Below are 24,703 nucleotides of genomic sequence, written 5' to 3' on the forward strand. Positions count from 1 at the left end.
CATGGTGACCGTATCATTGTACTATTTCCATTACCATTGCAGACGTCGTGCAGCAAGTAGACAATGAATCAACTCCAGAAAAAGTTGTAGTGGACATGGCTGCCAGGACAAGGAAACCTACCAGAAAATATATTGCTAAAAGAAGAAATGGTCACTACACATCTCCAGCGGTTAAGGCAACAAAAACATGTTCTAGTGAAGGTAATTTATTTACATAGTGCAATGAACAGTTTAGTCTTTGATATACGATCGTGTCAATTCTTTCGATTATTTGCGATCGGTTTGGTTATTAAAATGTAGGTTGTAAAGGGAGCACTAATTTTTTAAATATTTTTCAACGTTTTTTCGTCGCACTTTTCTTCAGTATCACTCAACACAATAACTTTATATTTAGTCAGCAGCTTGGTAGAAATGAGTTGCTACTGTGAGTGTATGTATACGCCCTTTTACGGGACGTATTATGACTATACCGTTGTCCGTTCGTCCGTTGTCAACATGTCGGGACAACAGTTTGCACGAAAATTTGGTAAAATGTTTATATCTGTTGACGTGAGCTCCCGTCGAATATCTTAAATTTAAGACATATCTGTATAGTATTTGAAGCTTTAAGGACGTCCATTGGTAGTTTAACTGCCGCAAATTAAGTTTACCTGGCGACGCGGAACTTTATACTTTGAAAAAGCGTCGGGCGTATCATGCGCTCATTGCGCAGCTGTTTGTTTGTATCTGCCAGACAGTGACATAATTGATCATTATTCAGCAATTTATTTACGAGTGAGGTGTTCTTTGCACGATTTCGTGCCAAACCAAAGTCGATCTCGCGCAAGTCGTTTCGTTCCAAACCAAAGTCGATCTCGCGCATGTCGTTTCGTGCCAAACCAAAGTTGATCTCGCGCAAGTCGTTTCGTGCCAAACCAAAATCCATCTCGCGCAAGTCGTTTCGTGCCAATCCGAAGTGGATCTCGCGCAAGTCGTTTCGGTCCCTTTTAATCAGGACTAATACTTTATGTCGATTCGGCACCAGACCTATGAACTTTCCCAATTTGCGGGAGCTTCCTTCATAGGAGAACCAGACACTCTTCAGTTGTGACCTTAATCCTCAAACAAAGCATTAAATGAAGATCAAATTACTTTTAAGTCGTTTATACTCATCCAAAACCATATCTCGTAAGATTAAAATCACAGATTCGTCTTCTACCTTATAAGTAACCACCTTCTATTCACCACAATGAAGATTATGTAACAATATGTTAACTTACAACACGATATAAATTAGTTTTATACAAATTAAAAACGACGTGTATTAGGTCCTCTTGTGCTTAAAATCACCCATGGAGAGTTTGAAAAGAAGGTAGGTATGTCGGCCCTAAATAGAAGTAATTAACGTTCATGGTTTACTGTAGATGTATATAAATGGAATAAAGTTTCAAATAGACAAATTTTATGAACCAGGGAAATCGTGGACGTTGAATCTATAATTATAGAAATTGTTGTTCTATTATTGACCCACTTTTAGATGTATTCTTTTATCAAGATAACATTTCCTACTTGTATTGTATTAATGCTTCATTTTATTTTTGAAGCCTGATTCACTTATGCTGTAACAACATTGTTTTGTTAGAGATATGATTGGTACGGCTTCAAATACCGAAAGTATGATTTTGATTTGGTTCAGTCACAAGTATTACAGTAAAAATTTAATCTCTACAAGAGTCTTATTTTATGAAAAAATTTGTAGGCCTCACCTGCATGTACGAAAGTTGAAGGGCATTATGTTTCTGTTCGTTTTTCAGTCCCTCGTCTGTCCTGCTTCAGGTTAAAATACTTTAAAAGGTACTTTTTTTTATGAAGTTGTTATACAGTCAACATGAAACTTAGTACACATATTCCCTTTGATACAATATCTCTAATATTAATGCCAAATTAGAGTTCTGACCCCAAATTTATGGTCCACTGAACATAGAAAATGATAGGTTGGACATATTCTTATTGAAGCTGTGTTCAAATTGTTTTTCGATGCAACAATCATTCTTGCATCCGTTGAGACCAATTTTACTGCATTATACTTAATGGTATGACAAGTTTTTCAGAGTAAGATTTTTTTCATGAGAACAGATGTAGTATAAATGATGGACAAATTTATTGATAAGAATCCAAATTTGATAATTTTTAACTGTTGAAAAACCAAATGTTTTGAACATTTGTACAACAATGCATATTTTATTTTTATCTTTTATGAATTATATTTTTCAGTACCTTTGCATAAAGTAAAGAGAAAATTACACTTTGGAAGAAAGCCACCAATACAGAGAGAGAAAGCTAATAATTCAAAGAAAAACAGAGAAGTATGAAGTTAAATTTCCATTGTTTCTCTAAAACTGTTCAACAGTCAATATGTTATAGTTTTGCTTGTAAGACTTAGTTTTCTCAATTTAAAGTTTATTTTTCCACAATTTCCTTCAAGTACTATATGGAATATTTTTATATTTTTGTAATATAATATTTATAGTTCTGAACAACTTTTAAATATAGTTGCTTTGTTTGCCTTTTGAACTTATAAAACCCTCTGCAAAATGTAAAATTTCAATATTCTAATTTATGCAGAGATCACAGTCACCTACAAAGAAGCAGACGTTTGGAAAGGTAGCTGTTAAAAGAAAGAAAATTTCTAAAGAACTATTGGATCTGTTGGACATGGCAGATCACTTTATATACTCAGAAAAACTCAGATCCAAAAATCTGAAACGTCCTTGTCATGGAGACCATGGAATCCCACAGGGTACCTATAAGTTACATTCCTCTCATGAGGTCACTAACCTCAGTCCAGGAAGACAGAACTAGAGAAAGATTGCAAACAACAGTATTTTTTTTAATTAGAGAGAACTAAAAGAAAGATTGCAAATAACAGTATTTTATAAAGTAGAGAGAACTAAAAGAAAGAGTGCAAAAAGCAGTATTTCACAGAGAAGAAAGAACAAAAAATTAAGAATTAAAACTTTTAAAATGTGTTTGATACTGATTCAAGTTAAATGCTATGAATTTTAAAGACATAATATTTGGTTAATGTAAAACGATCTAATAGTCATTTAGTATTGATTGAAATAGTTAGGAAATATGTGAAAAAGAAGGCACATGTCAAACATATTAATAATTTGTATGCTTATTACATTTATCAATTTGATCATGGGAAATTATCCAGTTTAATATCTCATTAATAATACATTAAATACATTAAATTGGTTACTTTTACCTTTATACCTGAGAATTTTTACAACTGCTTTGAAAGAACATTTTAAGAGTCACTTTTCATAGTTCTGTATATTTAAACATATATATTTGAGGTTAAATTGCCTTTTTTCTTCTGTAAATTTTATCATTTGTTAAAGTTGAACTGTTCCTAACTTTTGATTATTTGATTTTCCTGAAGAATAAGTTTTCAAGCCTTTTACTACTAAGTTTTTTTTTTATATTTAGCATAAAAGTAGAGAGCATTATTTCTATTAAAAAAAGGGGTAGGATTCGGACATTTTTGAAGAGGGGTTACAAGAGATTTATTTGTTTTTTAAAACCTATTTTTATAAATATAGAAAAATCAATATATATATATATATATATAAGAAAATTATTAAAAGATAATAACGGTTTCAATGCATCACTTTTTTACTAATACTTTCACTGCTTCCGCAGATCTTCAGGTAATGTGACTTGTATATAAATAAAACAATTGATTGACGTTAACAATAGTATGACGTTAACAAATACAAGGGAGACTACTAATGTAGTCTCCCTTGTAGTAGTCTCCCTTGTATTTGTTAACGTCATACTATTGTTAACGTCAATCAATTGTTTTATTTATATACAAGTCACATTACCTGAAGATCTGCGGAAGCAGTGAAAGTACTAGTAAAAAAGTGATGCATTGAAACCGTTATTATCTTTTAATAATTTTCTTATATGTTACCAGCATACGGACTTTACGTAACTTTTTCTTATATATACATGTATATATATATAAATACACAATACAAAGAAGCTTTGAAATTTTAAAACAAGGCCCATTTATATATTGAAGAGAAGTGTTGGCCAGTACATTACTGAGATAACAAGGGAGGTGCTATTGTTACAGATATTTTGTTATGTAGATATACAAGTAGTGTTTAGATTGTAGACATATATTTTTGTTATTTAGATACACATAGTTAGTGTTTAGATTGTAGACATATATTTTTGTTATTTAGATACACATAGTTAGTGTTTAGATTGTAGACATATATTTTTGTTATTTAGATACACATAGTTAGTGTTTAGATCGTAGACATACATTTTTGTTATATAGATATACAGAATTAGTGTTTAGATCGTAGATATCAGTTTTTGTTATGTAGATACATGTAGTTACATTTTGTAGACCATAATTATATTTTTTGTTATGCAGTTATGCAAAGTTATTGTTTTCACAAGAAAATTGTTTATTTTTGTTGATTTAGATCTGAGATGTAAATGTTTTATTCGCCTGTTCTATTGACCTTTTGTCATTGCTTAGCATCTGTCGTCTGCCCTCAGTTGTCTTTTGTCCATGTTTAAAAACAAATCTTTGCATCTATAAATTCTGACCTAAACTATAGGTGAGTTTACTGGTATTGATTCTTACTAACTTTTTCATGCTTTTTGTGTAGCCAAAAGCAAGACCTAGATATCCTTAATTATGGTCTTGTCCGACTCAACATTAAAGGTTACTGTAGATTCAATTATTTTTCGTGGGTATCAATTTTCATGGATATAGGAAAAATTACATTCCTTGGATATTTAATTCGTGGTAATGACAAAGTGTGCATACAACTCTATGAAAAATTTATTATTCATTGAATATTTTATTTCATGCTTAACCTGCACCCACTAAATCCACGAAAATGAATATCCAACAGAAAAAAACAATGAATCCACAATTAGTTCAAACCTTCATGGAATTGTATCCAGAAAAAGGCTTTTGTTAAATAACAAAATCCCTCTTTTCAGTATTTGTTTAAAAAAAAAAGACTGATTTTTTGCAGTTAACTTTAAGTTTTAACTTTTCACATATCAATAGCTTTGATCAAGCTTCACAAAGTTTAATGGAACTCAAAACAGGTTTTTTTTAATGATCAAAAGACAGTTTCCACAGATAAATTTTGAAATGTGTATATTTTTCAGTTAACATTTAGAGTCTAGGGTTTAAGTTTTTTTTTTAATATCTTTGCATGGATTTTTGTAAGAAGCCTTTTTATATTGAAAGATAAAATCTGAATGAAATTTTGATTCATTCTCGAGTCTCTTACCAATATATAAAATGGTACCAGGTGAGCAATATGGTTTATCTGCTGTTTCTGGTTAATATTGTTCTGTTATGTGTTCATGTTATGTGTATCAAGTTTTCAGGTAAGAGAATGAAGAGAGATTTCAAAGAATTGTTGTTAAGATTCCTCTTTTTCATATTGTCATTTATCTGATATCATTTATTTGAGGTTAGTTGTATACTTGTGTCAAACATCCGACAAGGTGAAACATGATTGATACAATTTATCACAATAAAAAATTTGTTTTGTTTTATTTGTAGTATTAAAAAAATTAGATGATAAGAAGAGATACCGGTGAGCAACATTGAATAGTGGTTTCATTGCAACACTTATGAACTGCTTGATCAATAAATTTAAGTTTCATACTGTTTTTATTACAACACCACTAGTGCTTATTCAGCATTTTTTTTACATTGTTTTATAATATCATCTTGACTCAGCTAGAGTTGATAGCAAGTCTGTAACATTTGGTTTTTTTGTATTGTTTTTTTTTTACTACAGCACAAGGTGTGATTCTTCAGCAATTTGTTATGATTTTTTTAAGATTTTAAGTACATTGTATAAAGTGTAAAGAAATAAAACATTAAAAAAATTAGTTTTGAATTCTCTTTTCCAGTACATATATGTTGTGTTACAATATGCCTTATACAAAGATGTTAATATCATGGATAATATATATCTTTTGGCAAGTCCTTGCTTCTTAAATAGTTTTGCCAATAACTTTGCGTATAATGTCCTTTTTAGGTAAAATATCTCTATTTAAACATGTCTATGATAATTCACAGTACAGTTGACCTTTCTGAACTAAAGCATTCAGATCATATCACCATTTATTTATCAGTAAATTTTCACAATTCAAGGGGTTTCAATTCAGAGTAGGAACTAGAAATTATGGGAGCATCTAAATGTTTGGTTTTCTGTGAAGTGTTTTGTGGTCTGTTGTCCAAGGTGTTTGAAATTAGAAAATGGAGTATGATAGCCAATGAAACAACTCTCCTCCAGACAAAGAAGTTTACAACTATGAACCACTGTACAGTTTGTTTTTCTTCAAATTATGATTTTGTAAATACTCCTTTGACATCACCCACCTCTATTTATATAGGAATATTGGATGCACTCACCTATATTTATATAGGAATATTTGATGGACACACCTTTATTTATATAGGAATATTTGATGCACACAGTAATAAAACACATAGTTTTTCATCATGTTTTATTAAAGATTTAAATTACACCATCAAAATATAAAGATTGTTTCCTATTGTGTTTTTTTTTGTTCCTTTGAACCTTTATTTGAACACCTAGCTGTAAAATGTGATCTGCCTATTATTCAGATGTAGACACTGGTAGATTCAGTAGCTATACATAGAAGTCAGGAGTAATTTTGAAATCGCCAAAGAAAAGATTGCAAATACACTGTAATTTAAAGCTCAAAGCTTACTGGTACATCACACATTTACAAGTTTTTTCCATCTCAAACCTGAATTAAAAGGTATTTTATAATATTCTGTCTCTTGTTTTAAATACAAAAATAAATACATCTATTCACAAAATACACCCATTATTTACACAAAGTCTTTTACATTTTTTCATCCAATAAATATTCTCCAAGACCTTTCTTTACTCTCCTCAACTGTTTTACTGTGTCTCCTATGCTCTTAATAGACTGGACTTGTTCATCTAAGAAATCATGTTCCAGTACGTGGGAAAGCTGAAAAAGTAATTAGATTTTAGATTAATGCAGAAAAACTTATTTCATTATGAACAGTTCTTTTATCTAGATTGATTGTTGGTTACTTAATGTCCAGTGGCAAATATTTCATGCATATTCAGGACAATCTTTTATCTAAATTGACAACTTATTTCTTACTTAATGTCCAGTGGCAAATATTTCATGCAAGTTCAGGACAATCTTTTTTCGAAATTGATTGATTGTTACTTAATGTCCAGTGGCAAGTATGTCATGTATGTTCAGAATAATGTTTCATCTAGATTGATTGTTTGTTACTTAATGTCCAGTGGCAAGTATTTCATGCATGTTCTGGACAAACTGTTATCTATTATGATTGATTTTTTGTAACTTAAGATCCAGTGGAAAATATTTCAGACATGTTCAGGTCAATCTTTTATCTAAATTGATTGAATTGTTACTTAACGTACAGTGGCAAATATGTCATACATGTTCGGGATAAACTTTTATCTAGAAAACAATCAAAGTTACAAAATTCAAAGTATTGCCAGCAATGATCTTGGTGTTTTCCATCCCAGAACATTTTATTTCTGGCAGATTGCCAGACTTTATATTTAATAATTAATTCAAGTCTCATCTCTTAGTACTTTATATAATTCCACATTACAATAAGTGTATGAAATTTGTAATATGTAAAGTGATCTTTGTGGACTTCACAGCTATGTACTTATAAGGTCATGTGTGTGGGGTTATTTACTAACGACTAATTTTATTAATTGAAATTTATGCAAACAAAAAAATTGATTGTATGAAATAGAAGTATATGATACTTTAAAAAAATAAAGATCTACATAAAATTTCAAGTACAACAAGTTTTAATTAACTTTGATAAAAAGATGTTTCCTTTCTTAAACTAATTGAGGACTGTTTAACATATTATTTTTAGGTGGCGGGATGGTGTATCTGCTTTATTTTTTGTGTGGTGTTTTTTTTATATTATTTTTTTATTTTGTGAGGTTCATTTCGTGCTTGTCCCAAAAGTTGATGATAGTTTTACTTTTAGATTATGAAACCATATCCTTTATTCAAAAGTAAAAATCCATAGGTTTAGTTCGTTCCATCAATATCTTATTCCTGTACAAATATAGACTACCTACATGAGCATCGCTCTCTGTAGCTTTGTGGAGATCTAATAATTTCTGGTTGACAAATCTTTCTAACACCAACGCATCCTCCATTCCCATTAACCCATTGTACCAATCATCTCTATCCTACAATTCAACACAATAAAAAGGTCATCTCAAAACATTAATCCAATGTATCATTCATCTCTTTCCTACAATTCAACTTAATAAAAGATCATTTCAAAACAAGATTTAAGACCTTAGAATTTTGCACAATACAAGTAAGTACATGTACATGCAAAGGGTTTTAAGTGATCACTTTAAAAAATAAATTAATTTGAAAATCTAAAGAATATTGAGATGATATTACTTGTAGACAATTACTTGTTTATCAGTTTTATTCTATTTTTTTTTCCTCTCAAGTCCATACTAGTAGCTCATTGTATTTAATTAAAACCCTAGCTATTTGACAACCAGTGCTAAAGATTTTAAAACACAATGGATAGGCGTTGATTCGTTAAAATGATACCATGAGCCCGGAGGACGAATTGTATCTTTTTAACTTACTGACGGTAATTTAATGTGCCTCATACTATTTTTGGTAAAATGTTTTAGAAGCTAAACACATAAATGTCTGTGGTGTTCCCATTCTAAACATGTTATGAATTTCAACATGTAATGCCCCACATGCTTAGAGCCTAAACATGTAACCAATTGTATAACATGAAATGTGTATAGAAAAGTGTTTAGGCCCTAAACATAATTTTTACAGTGTATATATACAATATATAATTGCTTGTTTTAATTATATTGTGTCTTGGATGAGGAGTTGTCTTTTTAGGATTCATACTACATCTTATTTTTATGTCTTGCAATAGCAAATGAAAAAGCATTTAAACACTTCAATTATATTTGTCCTTTCAATATTTTTCAGGCAAAAGGTTGCAAAGCAAGACTGAGGACGGATTGTACCGGAACCGTTATAATTCAACAGAAAAATACTCATAACCATGATACCAGTGATCGTGACAATGAACGTCACTTGCTGCGGGTACGATCAAAAAGAAAAGCGGATGATGATATTGCTCAACGTCCTTCAAAAATTATCCGTACAGATCAAGGTCACACACTTCAACCGAAAGCAGTACACGTCGATTTTGAAGAACGGGTAATGAAAGTTATGAAGGATTTTTTCCCGTCTATAGAGATCAAATGCTGTAGGTTTCACTTAGGCCAAGCCTGGTGGCGAAAAATCCAGAAAGTTGGACTTAGTCAACAATACAAAGAGCTTGATTCAGACATTAGTAAATGGCTTAAAGGGATTTTTGGGATAGCCTTTTTAGCTCCAGACGAAGTAGCCGACTGTTTCGTAGAAGATTTTATGGCCGTTGTACCTAACGACAAGCCTTGTATAGAATTTGCAGATTACCTGACTGATACTTATATAACAGATGAATCGTTATTTCCCCCTCATCTCTGGGCCGAAGTTCCATCCTCGTTAAAACGTACTAACAATGGGCCCGAATCATTTCATGCCCATTATAACGAGCAGTTCTATCACAGTCATCCATCAATTTATACTTTCCTTGACACTATTATCAAATTGCAATCTGTGACTTACATAAAAATTCGGAGTTTGAACATTGATGCACCGCAGAGCCGAACAGAAAAGGAGAAGGAACAGAATCTCCGGGATTTGCATTCGAAATACTGCCAGCAGGAAATTACGAGGGATTTTTATGTCAGAAGCCTGGGATATAAGTTCCAAGCCCGAACAGACTTGTAAATAATGCCGTTGCCGAGTTTTATGTTTTATGACAGTGCTTTGTTTTTAGTGCTTTGTTTACAATTAAAAGATGTTTTAATCTTTTTGTTGGTAAACTCCTGTTTTATGACTGTGCTTTGTTTTTAGTGCTTTGTTTTTTACAATTAAAATATGTTTTAATCTTTTTGTTGGTAAACTCCTCATTTAATGAACTATATTCGTAAGAAAATGTGGTATGATTGCCAATAAGACAATTCTCTATCCAAGACTTGTTTTCGCTCAAATGTCCTACGCTTATTCTTATTTTCGCTCAAATGTCCTAAAATTTAGGCGCTCAAATGTCCTATACTTTGGCGCTCAAACGTCCTTTTTTTTTCGCTCAAATGTCCTGTCAATGCGCTCAAATGTCCATTGCCGATTTTTGGTACGACTTTTCTCAATTACAGTTTCTATCTTAATTAGACTATTTTATTCGTCAGCTTTGAAATAGCCACTTAATTTCTAAACTACTGTTCAATTAGATCTTTAAGTTAATAGAAAATCGTATAATCTTACGGTGTAGAGAATTTGATTCAGAAATGTGTCCATTATTGACATAATAAAGCATCATTACACTAATTGTAAAGTAAAACATAATGTTACCGAAAGAAAAGTATTTAAATCATATTCTCCATTTTCACTTTTACATTTTACGAATATGTCAAAACATGCAGCATGTCCGTCAAAGGTATAAAATTGGTATCATCCATTAGGTCCGGTTATTGAAATAGTAAAACAGATAAGTATGTTATCAAATTGTTTTATAGATAAACCATATACTTTAAGTAAATACGTTAACTCCATATTGACCGATATGTATAAAAACAACTCTTAAATAAAAAAAATAAAAAAGTCTATTATACTAGTAAATTAGAATAAATGTCTTACCCCACACAAGTTCCATGTTTGAGATTTTGCCATGAAGTAACACATCTGTAATAGAGAGAAAAAAAGCTATACAGACATTTTAACTCTCCACCTTGATGATACTTGATTATAGAAAATTACACAAATATTAATGTTTGTCCCATGCATATCTTTCTTTTTTTGATAATTTATCATTTTAATATTTTGCTTATTTTCTAATTCATTTTTCGCCATTTCGTCTTTTTGCGAATTAGAATAGGAGGTATTCCACATCTCCTTTGCAAATATATATTCAAATGGAAATACGTGTAATACAATAATAAAGCTTTCACACCTGTATAATATGTTTAAAAAATATATAGGAACTATAATATCAGTGTACATTCTGTTAAAATAGGATGTCACGATCAGATGGTGGATTTTTTTTAACTCTCAACATATCTGATAGTCAAATAAAATTTAACTATTTTTAAATCTCAGGTACATATGATCGTGATTCAAACTCTGAGTATGTGCAATAAGCTACCATGCATGTGAACGAACTCTGACTGTTTTGTCTTAATATATGCATATTGCGCCGTCTTCTCTTTTATATGACCTCTTTCGTTTACCATACGTATGTAATGTTGGACATAGTTTACTATAAAACTTACACATGCTTTTGTTCTTGAGTTTTCTATACCGGAATGTTTTCCCAATTCTTCCGATACCACATCACATACATCATTCAACTATGAAAAAGTTATTTATAATAAAGTTATACATTAGAGCAGGTGATCAAAACAAAATATAATAACATGAAACGTGGACAGTCTTAATATATAACTGTGTAATATGAATATTAACAAGGTTTTCAAATGTAATGGTATAATAAGTAAAACAAACTACTTTTTTTTCAGAAGAAAATAAGCCCATCATTCTTGAGATTTTCCATAGCAACGACAAAGAATGATTTTTTTGTAGATATCATTTTTTGTCAAGAAGATAATGAGTCATATTTCTTTTTGATTAAATAATTGATATAAAACTTTTCAAACAAAGAACAAACGGTGTGTGCAGCTCTGTTGAGAAATGGCATGATACCTTTAGTGGAGGGGAGGGAAGTGGATCGTAACCCTCGGCTAGCTAAGATGGATACCTTTATATCTTGAAGTTTGACTTCACCACCTCTCATGTTCAGGTAATCCATCAATTTCTCTGCATGTTCTGACTCTTCTTTGGCAGCTTTAGAGAAGAATTTGGCAAACCCAGGCAAGGATACGTCAGCTCTGGCATAGTACTGGGACTGAAATATATGTAAAACTGATGTAATAAACAATACCAAGACATCTAGCAGTGATACATAAGTTTTAAGTGATACTTAATGCAGAAAAACTTTAGTTCTGGCTTTAACAACGCAAGATTTACAAACTGTAAAAATCAGTTGAAAAGGACCTGCATCAGATCGTCATGAATCTCAAAAACAACTATCAATGGCAAACATACAAACTTCAACCTGAGAGTATAACCAGTTACTGAAATCTAGTTGCATATAACAAATCTTGTTGTATAGAAATGCTGTATTTAGTTTTTTGATTGTCAATGCCTCACGTTAACTTTTTTTGATGGCGCTGCATACTCATTATAAATTGAAGATTTAATGTCCATTTTACATTTTTATCATGGAGAAAAACCATCCAGATTTTAGTATGGTTCTTATTTTGAGTCATATAATGTGACTATTTTACCAGTAGAAAAAGGTTAACGAAGTGGTACGCTACGCAAGAACTTATGTTTGAATGACAGAACTGTGTGTTCATGCTCCATTCCTAATACTTACATATGCCTTGTAGATATAACTGGCCTGGAGTTCTTTCACGATCTGTTCGTTTAAGGCATGTATTGTTGATGTTTTAAAATCCTGTCGTACATTTGAAACATCTAAAAGAAGAAGTTTGAGACATATGTAGATGAAACATACTAGTAGTATAAAGTGAACATGGAAGCAAGAGTCAAAATTAGTGTCGCCCTTCAAGATTCTTCACAACGGGTTATTTTAAATGTGATTATTGTTTTCAGACAAGGTTAACGAACTGATGTTTTAAAATCCTGTCGAACATTTGAAACATATAAAACAAAAATTTGGAGACACATGTAGTTGAAACGACATAATAAATATGGAAGCAAGAATCAAAATAAGTGCCCCCTCTGTAATATGTTGCAACATTTCTTGAGTGCTTATATATTTTGACTATATCAATCTGGTTGTTTTTTCAGTTGTATTTTGTGTCATACTAATATTTACAATTCTGATTCTTTAGATCATAAAAAATTTATGTGACAGTGTCGTCTATCCGATGTCACGTGTAGGGAATGTGTCAAAATCTTGACATTAAAGAACTCTCACGACCATTCTTTAGGGATTTGTAGGTTGCCTGCTAAAAGGCAACATTTCTATCCCTATTTTACATACTATAACCATGTTATGCAATATTTAGTTTCAGTTCCACGACATTCATTCCGGTTGACCTTCTTTACAGAACCAGAATGTAATCTTCAAAATGTTGATGATTTTCTGTAACTTAAGAAGAAGAAGAACCATCATACCACGCTTGATACATACTTATCGTTAATTTGTTCTTGACCACGAAATATTTGACACCTTTCTCTGTGGTTTGGATGCTTACATTATAGAACAACGGTTGTCCAAGCAGAAGACCAAAGCCTCTTTGAGAGCCATTTTAATAAAAGAGCAACACAAAATATAACTGCGCAAGTCTCTGACAAAGAGGAATATTAGAGGACAACGGTTGCCCCAGCAGAAGACCAAAGTCTCTTTGAGAGCCATTTTAATAAAAGAGCAACACAAAATATAACTGCGTATTGTAAGTCTCTGACAAAGAGGAAGCTTATGGAAAATTACCATTCAAATTGACTGACCAAGATTATCGCTTTTAGCGGTGTTATATAATAGCTTACCATCTACAGCACTACACACAGCAACTACCAAGCTTAGTAAAAACAACGAGTTCATGATTATAGAAATGGATGTCCTCTCGTCAATATTAAAAGTGATTATATCATTTGTTTTACTTAATTATCAAGTGATGTACGTGTGGATACAATGTCCAAAAGTTATCATTGAGATGACTCATGTACCAGTTTAATTGTTTGACCTTATTATTTTCCGAACGATTTTGCGTCTTGTGGAAAAGTATCGAAATTCGAAATATGTGATAATTGATATATCGGAATTGATTGTAAAGTTGGAATTTTATGTTAAAAGATAAGTACATTTGTGAAAAACTTAGATATTCTATAGGATACCAGTGTATGTAAATATACTATGCAGGGTGTGATCGGGCTTTTAGTTGGCGTTGCAGCAGTATTTGCGTTTTCTGCAAGCGGATGGCTTTACTCGCCAGATGAGAAAGTGTCGGGTAAGGACATAGACATTTTTTTTAATCATGTTGACAATAAAAGTAAATGAATTTGATGACTTCCCCCCTGACTGTATTTATAGGGTGGCCATCTATTTAAGGGATACGCATTTGAAACTCTGAAAATTGTATTCGAACTTATAAAAAAAGAGGCGATAGACACACAAAGGAATTCATAATTCGAAATAAACTCAAAGTGCCATTGCGAAAAACGAAAATTTACCTAAAGACAAATACCAGTAAACAAAATCAAAAAAAAAATTAAAAAAAAATAAAAAAAATAACCACCAACGAAAACAGACTGAGTAGCCAAACCACCCTGCTTTACATATGCCACCTTTCGTGTTAGTTCTATTAAAATGTTGATAAGTTATATTGAGTGCTTATAGGTATATAGATATAGTAAGATGTGGTGTGAGTGCCAATGAGACAACTCTCCATCCAAGTAACAATTTATAAAAGTAAACCATTATAGGTCAATGTACGGCCTTCAACACGGAGCCTTGGCTCACACCGAACAACAAGCTATAAAGGGCCCCAAAATTACTAGTGTAAAACCATTAAACGGGAAAACCAACAGTCTAATCTATATAAAAAACGAGAAACGAGAAACACGTATAAATTACATAAACAAACGACAACTGCCTGACTTGTTTATGACTGTTAGTCTTACTCAGACATTACCAAATTTATTAAGGTTCATGTGGACCCTTTGGCTAAAATGGCCGTATTTTCACCTCAAAATTTACTCTGAGTACAGACAAACCTGCGCATCTGTAAAAAAAATTCAGCCATAGCATGCCCTAGATAAATAAATTTTAAGTATGTTTTATGTTTTAGAAAAATAAAAACTTACCAGGATTTCGCCGTGCACTTTTTTTCATTCCTTCAGAAGGTGCCAAAATAAACTAAGTTGGGAAACAGGTTTGAGAACTTCCCCTCAGGTAAAAATTAAAGTGAGCATTTTTAATTGACATGGACATTAGATGGACAATATAGATACCTGACAATAATTGGTTATTTAAACTGTGTACCTGAGTGGACCATATCAAGGTAAACTCAACTGTTTCTTACTTTTATCACCTTCTGCAGAGACGAAAAAAAGTGTATGGCAAAATCCAGTTAAGTTATGAATTTGCTAAATCATACAATGCATTTGAATTATATTTATCTAGGGCATGCTATGCCTTAAAACTTTTCCAGATGCACAGGTTTGCCTGTACTCAGAGAAAATTTTGAGGTGAAAATACGGCCATTTTAGCCATATGGTCCACATGAACCTTAAAGACAAGACTGTTACCGGTATACATAAACATCATTTATATTAAAAAAAAAAGGACAGAGAACAACACTTTAAACTAAATTAAAACAAAGAGCAACACGAACCTTTTTAAATATAAAACACACGGTACACTACAGGTGCGATGCTATTTGTTTAATGTAGGTGTGTAGTTCTATTTTGACATATATATTAATCTTTTCATTTAGTTATTGAAGCCAGAAATCTAGTCAACAAATTGGTGGAACAGAATTTCGAATATTATAACCAAAGAGCTATCAGAAAACAGATAACGGAATGTCTCAGGGACAGTTATCAATATCTAGCTATGGTAAATATATTTTTCACTGTAAGTTACAGACATTGAAAGCACCGTTTTTAGCGGAACTATGACAGATCTCGATTACGCTTTACTTTTGCATTGAAGAACAATTATGTTGTGTAATATAAACAAAAAATACATCCTTTTAGGGCCCGAATCAACATAACTTTTCACTTATCTTGATGAAGTCTTCTGTTGTTCATCCGAGTCACCCTCTCTGAAGAACATACGTAATGAATTGTTAATATGTTCTCTTACCAAAACTTGCCTGATTTATTTACCAGAGGAAATTAAATAATCAATCAAGTATTAGATAGTTTTTATGATGAAGACAATACATTTTTAAAACTCATGTCTTTTCTTCTTTACAGAGTATGTATTTCGACCAAGCAGAAGTAGCACTTCCAGGTTTCCATAAGTTGTTTAAAGAATATTCTGACAGAGAGATGTCAAATGCTGTAAAATTGATGACATATATGAACCTAAGAGAAGGGTCAAATAAGTTTATAGGAATCCCTGTGAGTGTTAAAAAGTTTTCAGTCTCTCTCTTTAAAGTTATATCTGATCGTTAAACTTACTGTTCATTACATTTATATAGCCGACAGTTTTAACATTGAGCTGTTGTAAAGACAGGCATGTTTGGTAACGAGACAATTAGAGCGTGCAACCCTCTCCCTGACCAGGGAACACAGGCACTTGTCTCCAAAAAAAAATTCCTATACATCTTAATATAAGTGTTATATTAAGGTATATAGGAATTAATTTTTTTTGAGACAAGTGCCTGTGCCAGGGAAGGTGGTGTAACAACACAGTATAATGTCTAACTGTAAAAATCAATTTCCAGTCATGGCTCAATAACTAAAAAGATCGATATGAAGTCCAGAATTACAGCCATCACAAAAACACTAGACATAAAATATCTATATACTTGTGCAATTACAGCCATCACAAAAACATTAGACACAAAATATCTATATACATGTGCAATTACAGTCATCACAAAAACATTAGACACAAAAGATCGATATGTAGCCTAGAATTACAGCCATCACAAAAACACTAGACACAAAAATCTATATACTTGTGCACACAGTAACTAAAACGCCAATCTCAATAAATAGGTTATGTTACCCAAAACTAAAGTATCATCTATCGGTACACATCCAACGGATTTGGTGTAAATCAGAAACACGTGACCATGAACAGTATTGACAGCTAGAATGTTAAGTCATGAGTTCTCATATACTGTTTATTTAGCAATATATATTTAGTTATCTTTTAACTTAGAAAAAACAAAATCAATGTTAGTACCTGTAAACAATACTTAAATATTTATCTACGTTGATAACCTAGAATAAGTTTATTCAAAAGATCCACGAGTTTACCTGGTTGTTTTACTTCTCAAAATCATAAATGGCTTCATATTTTCTATTATTTAGGAACCAAAAATTTCCTATGAATGGCATGATGGAGAAACAGCATTAATTTCAGCTTTAAGAATGGAACATAAAGCTAATACCAAGTTCCAAACAATAATACAACTAGCATTGGAAAAGCATGATCCACATGTGAGTCACATCTATACTACAAACATGTGTTTATAAACTACCTCAATTTTTCAATTTGTTCACTGGTTCATTCCTTTCCTGTAATAGTGATTTTTTGTATAGTCGATTTTATAAGTGGCTCCAAGAACCTTATGCTGGAAATATCAAGGCATCCTTTAAAATTTTAAAACTAAATGGTACACTTTTGTGGCCTGTGTAGAAACATTGATGAGATTTATTACTTTGACTTCTCGGAGTTGTTCAGGTAAAATTGTGTAATGTAACACAAAATCAACTTGTATAAATTCTGTATGTATCTTTCTTTATTTTTCCAGCTAAAACAGTTTATAGAAGACAACTTCCTGGACCAAAAAGTTAAAGTTATTAAAGAACTCGGAGATAAAGTAACACAGCTTGGAAAATACAGTTCAGAAGGGAAAGGACTTGGGTTACAAATGTTTGACAACACTTTACTTTAATCTCTTGTGCGCTATTCAGTGTAATACATACAAAAAACTGTGATATTATCTCTATGGAGATTTGGTGTGTACTCAAATGAATAAATTGAATCAAATTATTCTTTTTTTTTTTATTATATTTCGGAATTTTTCAACTTTTACAAGGTAGGTTTGCAATATATATTCTAATGCAACAAAGATTGCAAATAAGAAGAACTGGGAAAACAAGGGATGATCTTGTGACACAGAGAAGTGTCTCATATATATGTAGTTATGATCGTAAAATGCCAATGATGAAATTAAAATAGAAATACTTTGAATTGAATTTTTTTCAAAATATTTAAATTTAAATGTACCATGACTTATGATACAAGGCAAATACATTTCTGAGAAAATATGACCTGCAAGTTCTTCTACAGCTGCATACCAAATACCAATGACTTGTCAAAAGTGGTTCTCTTAAACTGACATTATCATAAACTTTTACAAAATGTTGGCACCTTTTGTTGGAAACAGAATACCTAAGTCTCATTTTCTGACTCTGTGAAGGGGAGACAAAAAAAAAGGTTCAAAGCACACTAAATATTTAAAGCAGACCAGGGCTTATTGACACAAAACTCACTCAGTTCTCAAAACATCAAATCCAGCAATTTAATTAGTTGGTCTTGGGAGTCTGCATGCAAAAAATTAATAGAAAGTTTTATGACTAAAGAAGCAGGTCAACCTAAGGAATGCAGTGATAGACAAATGTCAGTACCATTTGTTAGGCTGATTTTACAGTTTGTTCTTATGTTGTACTGTTACACCACTGGCACTGTCCTTATCATTGATTACTGTCTGTCATATTTGTTTTTGATTTATTGATTGTCATACCTTAGAATTGTTTTTGTTTGGTTGGTTAAATTGTTTGACATTTGTTCATGGGTTGCCTTTGATAGCACACTATATGGAAGGATTTAGCTCACTCATTGATGACAGCAGGCCTGTAACCAACATTTACTTAAATCATAAAATTGAGAATGGAAATGGGGAATGTATCAAAGAGACAACAACCTAACCATAAGAAAAAAACAACAGCAGAAGATCACCAACATGTCTTCACTGTAACGAGAAATTCCTGCACCCGGAGGCGTCCTTCAGCTCAGCATCTTTGGTCTTTTATATATTTATCACCTCTCCTTATTCTGTATACATTAGCCTTTGTCTGCCATCTGCATTTTAGAGGGGAACATCTCTATCTGCATCAGTCCATGTCTTTTTTCTACATTTTCACCGGACAAATGAAAATTATTTTTTTGTATGATTTTGAAGGACTGCTTTAATATGTGTAGGTATTACTTGGTAAGGATTACAAAAAAGTTATTAAATATTTTATTTTATCATTTCATATATAAAAGTTAAAAACAATAAACATAAGATAATCAATGTTCTGCAATGACCTCTCTGAAGGACAGACTTTGGTCCCATAAACAACTGAAATAAAAGAAGTTTTATATATGGAGCACTGTGTATAAGAGGTAATTTTACCATCTAAAAAGTTACACCGAATGCTAGGAGATATCTTTATCAAGTTCATTTTTAATGTAGCAATTGTTTTAAAAAAAAAATATCTTAACACAATGACTTATTGTGTCATTTCAATATTTTTTTTAAATTCTTAAGCTTTTACATTATTTTATCAAGAAATAAACTAGGTTTTGTGATAAAGTTTTGACTGTAAAAGGAAACTTTTAATATTTAAGTGCCTCTTCTTTTAAAATAAAAAGGTGATGGTCAAAACTCAATATACAAACATTTTCCCTTTTGCATTTAATGCCAATTATAATCTGGTTTAATCAATGACAATGACTCAGTGAGCAATTACAGCTGTTCCATAAAATCATACATGTATCTTAGGAAAGGCACTTCTTAACTATGGATGGGTGTCAAGTACAGTGAAAATGTAATTAAAATTCTTAATTGGTTTCGATATTTGGTAACCCCATTTTGGCAGTGCCTTCTCAGGGAACCATTTATGTTTAAACAGAACAGCCCTTACATATCATACTAAAATGGACCTTTGTAAGGGATGAATAATGATACAGATTTGTCCAATCAAACACTCAATGATGATATTATGAGATTGTCCTCCACAGAATATCTTCAATGAGATCTCGTTTTGATCAAGTGAAATATTTGCTGCTAAAAAATGATCTTTTACTTTAAGGTTGTACATAACACTACAAGGAAAAAAACCAGCTGAATGTTTTATTTAAATCACATTCTGTTGTTCAGGATATAAGAAGCTTCTCAATGATCAAAATTAGTGTTTGTTGAAATTTTGCACATAAAGTGAGAGGTTCAAGTTTTTGAAATTTTTATATTTTTGTCAAAGGGTCAAAATAAATATTTTGTCAAAATTTCATGAAAATTAATTTTAGTCAAGGTGTTTTTTACTACCTGAATATATCTTTTTACAGGTAGCATGGTCAACATAATTTTGTTTATACAGGATATAAATAAATTTTGTGTATTTACTGTCTTCTGATTGGTTAAAATTATTAGTTTTATTTTCAATGTTGCCAATTTTTATGGTGACACGCCCACTCTGACGTTGTGTATTCATACGCCAACATGTGTGTACGTTGTTATTGTCAAGGTAAATGATATAAAAAGTGGATGAGCCGTATTTTTGATTGAAATTTATTTATAATGAATGGCAATAATTTATTTTGATTTTATTGAACCATAAAACTAATTTTTGACTCTTCACATTTTACATAATCCGCTTCGCGGATTATTCAATGTGAAGAGTCAAAAATTAGTTTTATGGTTCAATAAATTCAAAATAAACGATAGCCATTCATTAAATGAAGTAAGGATATAAATTTCAAAATTTCAAAGATATAGTAAAATGTTGACTCCAAAACTAAATGCTACCGTGAAAGGAAATTAGGAAAAGGAACTATTTGAAATTGAACTTGAATACTTGAAATATAGCTTATTAACATGTCAGATGCAAAGTTTGATCAGCAATAATTATTATATCTTTAAGCAATGAAATGACAAATGGAGACAATGATGAGCACTCAGCATAACAAGAATGTTCCATGGGTTATGAATGGTCCAATAAATCTGGTAAATCGTCTTCAGTTAAATCAACTTCCATTGGTGAATCAGAAATCGGTATTATATCAGGTTTTTCATTTTTTATAATAACAGTTTTTTCAACTTCCTTGTCTAATTCATTTTCACAGTTTTCATTATCTAAAGTAAATGTTTTTGACTGACTCTGGTTTGAATTTTCATCCGTAATACATTGAATATCTGTAATGATAGGTGTTCTGTTGTCCACTATAATGTCTTTTGGAACCTCTTTTGACTCTTCTTCTCCTTCTGACTGACTAGATATATCACCTTGTGAGGCTTCCACTGTTTTGATTTCAAATACTGCAGGTGTCTTCTTTTTAGTGTAAGCAAACATACTTTTCTGTAAGAATAAATTTAAAGAAAGATTTAACTATCTGTTCAAACTAAGGGTGAATTGGATTGTTTTTTTAATGATATAGACACTTTTACTTCTATTGAGGAATGCATCTGGACTTTAAGATATCAAACTTGTTTAGTTGTGTCTGTTTGTGGTTTGCTGTTTCATTGCTGTTTCTCTTTCTGACTCCTTTTGTATACAAATTTTAGATTATAAAATTGAGAATGGAAAAGGGGAATCTTTTAAGAAGACAACCACCTGATCAAAGAGCAGAACACAGCTGAAGGTTACCAAATGGGTCTGCAACACAGCAAGAAATCCTGCAGCCAGGGTAAAGCTTCAGCTGGCCCCTAAACTGGCCCCTTTTTCGCCATTAGATTTATATTTATATTTTGAGGCAAAACATCTTGCATCAAAGTTACATGAAATGTGATAAAAATCAATGTCTGTACAAAGTCAAGGTATCTGGAAGATGTACTGTTCATTGTTGTTTGTCTATAAATTTACAACAGAGTAACGGTATGTGAGCCTCGTAATCACAACACTCTATCGCTATGTTATTTATTCCCACAAGCTATTGCTAATGTTATAAATGAACATATCCCTACTCTTTCTATTAATGTCATTTTATATGTCTTTATCTATTTACTAACATATTATCCTAAGCATATCTCTACTGACCTGTTTACTCCCTACAGTTAATAGATAAAGAGTCCATTTACTGCACACCCGTACCATCATATCTTTCACCTGAAAATGAAAAACAAGGGTCAATAAAAGGTGTAACATTATCTTTATATATAATAATTACTATGTAAAATACTAATTAAAATGACTATTAGTCCCCAAGATACCATGAGCTCAGATGTCAGTTGACAGTAGATGGAATTGTTTATAAAGCTCTTCATGTGTTTTTGTATTAATACATTTTGGCTGAATCCAGGAAAGTATTTGGAATGTATATTTATTTAAAAGTGTTATTTTCATTTTATTGTTATTTCCTAATCTGTATTTCGAAATTAATTGTAATATCAAAATTTTGCAATACAGAGAAAAGGTTTTGTTTATCTATAAACATTCTAGATAACAATTGGGAATCACTTAGTGTCACTCGCCTTCGTAACTTGCAGTTACCCCAAGAAGCTAATGTCCTTAATCCTGTGACCTTGGTAAATAAATAGCATTCATTGTCCCTTCATATGCAGTATACCCAATTTACTAAGTCATGTAAACTGTGTAGTAATATACTGATATATACTAACAAATAGTCCAAACTTTACTGTTTTCTGCTAGCCTTCTAAGTTGATTTAATTGTATATTGTTATTGTCAGTATAGAATTATGGGCCAATTACCTAAAAGTTTAATAAATAAAATGAAAATTTGGTGATAATCATGTGTAAATATGAAAATCCTCTATTTATGATAAATAAGGTGCATTAACTGATTACAATACAAATAGGTAAACAGATTATGATGTCCTAATGTTAGGTCAAGGTTAATATTATTATGCAATGACCCATGATGTCATACAAAGATTCTATCATCCAGAAACTGAGGTTATAAATTAGGACTATTACACAAAGAGTCATCAACTATTGACCACCCAATGATTTTTGTTTTAATTTCAATATGGATAATAATTTTTGTTTTTTTGTTATTATATTAAATTTAAAAAAACCAAGTTGCTGTCAAGTGATATCACTTGTTATAGAAGCTATAATTATCTAATCCCTGTTCCAATAAATTCTAGTTTAATGATTTTTTTTGATATTCAGAGAGAATTTAAAGAGTCAATCGTAAAGTTCTGAGACATCTGAGAGTACAAGATAATTAATTTTTCGCATAGACAGAGTCTAAATCAATCTCAGTTATATAGGGACATAATATAGAACCTCTAAATGTGATATAAACTGTGACATCAAATGGTCAGATCTGAGGCCGCCAACAATGGTGATCTTTAATAGGACATTAATCTATGTAAGGCAAAATCACACAAGTTTATCTTTTATATCTATTTAAAACATATCATATCTTGATATTAATCTATGTAAGGTAAACTCATAAATATTTATCATATACACACAGATGAAAAAAGTTTATTTGAAGACTTCCAAGGTGCAGTTCGTGTATCTATGGAGATACATTCCTCTGCCCCAACATATGAGTACTGGGTTCCAGAAAATGTGCAGTGGTGCAGGGAAGTTGTGTGATTAATTTGTTAACAGTTATTTTTTCCACATAAAAATGGGACAGAACTCTAGTATGAAATTAAAATCAAACAAATAATCACAAATTTGACAAATGATTTTTACTAGGTCAAATTGATCTTTTGCATTTAAGGATGTTTGCTGCTCAGATTCAAAATAAATAACTTTCCATAAAACTAGTATATATTGATAGGGGAGTAATTGAGGAATCAAAAAAGCAAAAAAAATATAGGGGTCAATGTGCTTGTTTTTAAGATATAAGCCATTGGAATTTTGGCGGGAAAATGTTCTCTCTTGATTTTTCATAGCTTTATTGAACAGTTAAAGTTCTCAAAAACTATTAAAAAAATAAATAAGACTTTATAAGACTTTTACAAATGGCTTATAATTATACATGTAAAAGATTTATAAAAAGAAAAATGGGGGTTCATGGGCAAATGTTTTTAAGGCATTGGAATGGATAAAACCAGAGGATTTTGAAAATCTGACAAAAATTCCAAAATATGACAAGCAAACATCATTAAGACTTCTATGACCTGAAAAGAATGCAATTTGTAAGTTCGCATTTTTCTTCCTGTCAAAAGTCATAGCTTTTTATGTAGGAGTCAAAGGAGATATTGGTAACCCTAAGCCTATCATTTATTTTATCTAGGGATCCAGATCAAGCTATTTCAGCAACTATAGGCCACCATATGACCTTTAACAATGAGCAAAACCCATAGTCAGCTATGAAAAGCCCCTACAAGACAAATGTCTATCTCCTACTAATTTGACAGATTATGTCCATCAACAATGAGCAAAACCCAGTCAGCTATGAAAGCCCAACAAGACATATGTCTATCTCCTACTAATTTGAGAGATCATGTCCAGTTTAACCTACCCAGCTTCTGTCTAACATCTGAACACTGTCTTTAACATCACCAGAAATCTTCTTCAACTGGTCACAAAGGTACTGTAAATCGTCCTAAAACACACAATATATTTATACATTAGTTTTAAAAAATGTATTGATGATATTTTTTATGTCATATATTTACTTAAAATTTTAGGCAGTCAACACTACTGTAAAGTCATTTTCATTGATGTGACATTTCACACAACACATCAAAGTGCAAAAGGTTTTAAGTTATGTTAGATCCGACATCTTATAAAGATGTGTACTAGTTCAGTGAAGATGGACATC

At 31.4% G+C, this 24,703-nt stretch overlaps 4 protein-coding genes across 6 annotated transcripts in view; 2 read left to right on the forward strand and 2 right to left on the reverse strand.

Annotated features, from left to right (window-relative positions):
* LOC134716388 (uncharacterized) overlaps positions 1 to 3,610 on the forward strand; it is a 41,029-nt gene extending 37,419 nt beyond the window's left edge. Inside the window, exons 6-8 of the mRNA XM_063579367.1 lie at positions 43 to 201; positions 2,254 to 2,345; positions 2,605 to 3,610. Of these exons, the coding sequence (XP_063435437.1) occupies positions 43 to 201; positions 2,254 to 2,345; positions 2,605 to 2,841 (488 nt within the window). The 3' untranslated portion in view covers positions 2,842 to 3,610. The remainder of the gene's footprint in view (positions 1 to 42; positions 202 to 2,253; positions 2,346 to 2,604) is intronic.
* Positions 3,611 to 6,534: 2,924 nt separating this feature from the next.
* On the reverse strand, positions 6,535 to 13,940 carry LOC134716390 (yolk ferritin-like). Its single transcript, XM_063579368.1, has 7 exons — positions 13,780 to 13,940; positions 12,641 to 12,741; positions 11,960 to 12,106; positions 11,475 to 11,552; positions 10,843 to 10,887; positions 8,184 to 8,297; positions 6,535 to 7,047 (listed from the first exon to the last, which is right to left on the reverse strand). Exons 1-7 carry the CDS (start codon positions 13,832 to 13,834, stop codon positions 6,916 to 6,918), a joined length of 672 nt encoding a protein of 223 aa, XP_063435438.1. The 5' UTR covers positions 13,835 to 13,940; the 3' UTR covers positions 6,535 to 6,915.
* Positions 13,941 to 13,946: 6 nt separating this feature from the next.
* On the forward strand, positions 13,947 to 17,966 carry LOC134716391 (ferritin heavy chain-like). The gene is made up of 5 exons (XM_063579369.1): positions 13,947 to 14,240; positions 15,729 to 15,850; positions 16,213 to 16,359; positions 17,281 to 17,409; positions 17,724 to 17,966. Exons 1-5 carry the CDS (start codon positions 14,147 to 14,149, stop codon positions 17,865 to 17,867), a joined length of 636 nt encoding a protein of 211 aa, XP_063435439.1. The 5' UTR covers positions 13,947 to 14,146; the 3' UTR covers positions 17,868 to 17,966.
* A 2,720-nt stretch (positions 17,967 to 20,686) lies between these two features.
* The window catches only part of LOC134716392 (SMC5-SMC6 complex localization factor protein 2-like), a 61,465-nt gene continuing 57,448 nt past the window's right edge, over positions 20,687 to 24,703 (reverse strand). For all 3 annotated transcript variants that reach the window (XM_063579372.1, XM_063579373.1, XM_063579370.1), the window contains 3 exons: positions 24,401 to 24,484; positions 21,994 to 22,062; positions 20,687 to 21,315 (listed from right to left, as the gene is read on the reverse strand). In XM_063579372.1, coding sequence (XP_063435442.1) covers positions 20,941 to 21,315; positions 21,994 to 22,062; positions 24,401 to 24,484 — 528 coding nt within the window. In that variant the 3' untranslated portion in view covers positions 20,687 to 20,940. The remainder of the gene's footprint in view (positions 21,316 to 21,993; positions 22,063 to 24,400; positions 24,485 to 24,703) is intronic.

Source organism: Mytilus trossulus, chromosome 4, assembly GCF_036588685.1.
Source record: "Mytilus trossulus isolate FHL-02 chromosome 4, PNRI_Mtr1.1.1.hap1, whole genome shotgun sequence".
Taxonomy (NCBI): Eukaryota; Metazoa; Mollusca; class Bivalvia; order Mytilida; family Mytilidae; genus Mytilus; species Mytilus trossulus.

Coding starts and splice junctions, on each gene's coding strand:
- LOC134716391 (XM_063579369.1), top strand. CDS start 14,147: ATGCAGGGTGTGATCGGGCTTTTAGTTGGCGTTGCAGCAGTATTTGCG. Junction 15,851..16,212: donor GTTATCAATATCTAGCTATG/GTAAATATATTT, acceptor TCTTCTTTACAG/AGTATGTATTTCGACCAAGC. Junction 16,360..17,280: donor ATAAGTTTATAGGAATCCCT/GTGAGTGTTAAA, acceptor TCTATTATTTAG/GAACCAAAAATTTCCTATGA.
- LOC134716390 (XM_063579368.1), bottom strand. CDS start 13,834: ATGAACTCGTTGTTTTTACTAAGCTTGGTAGTTGCTGTGTGTAGTGCT. Junction 12,742..13,779: donor TGTGTGTAGTGCTGTAGATG/GTAAGCTATTAT, acceptor TTCTTCTTTTAG/ATGTTTCAAATGTACGACAG. Junction 7,048..8,183: donor CTACAGAGAGCGATGCTCAT/GTAGGTAGTCTA, acceptor TTACTTTTTCAG/CTTTCCCACGTACTGGAACA.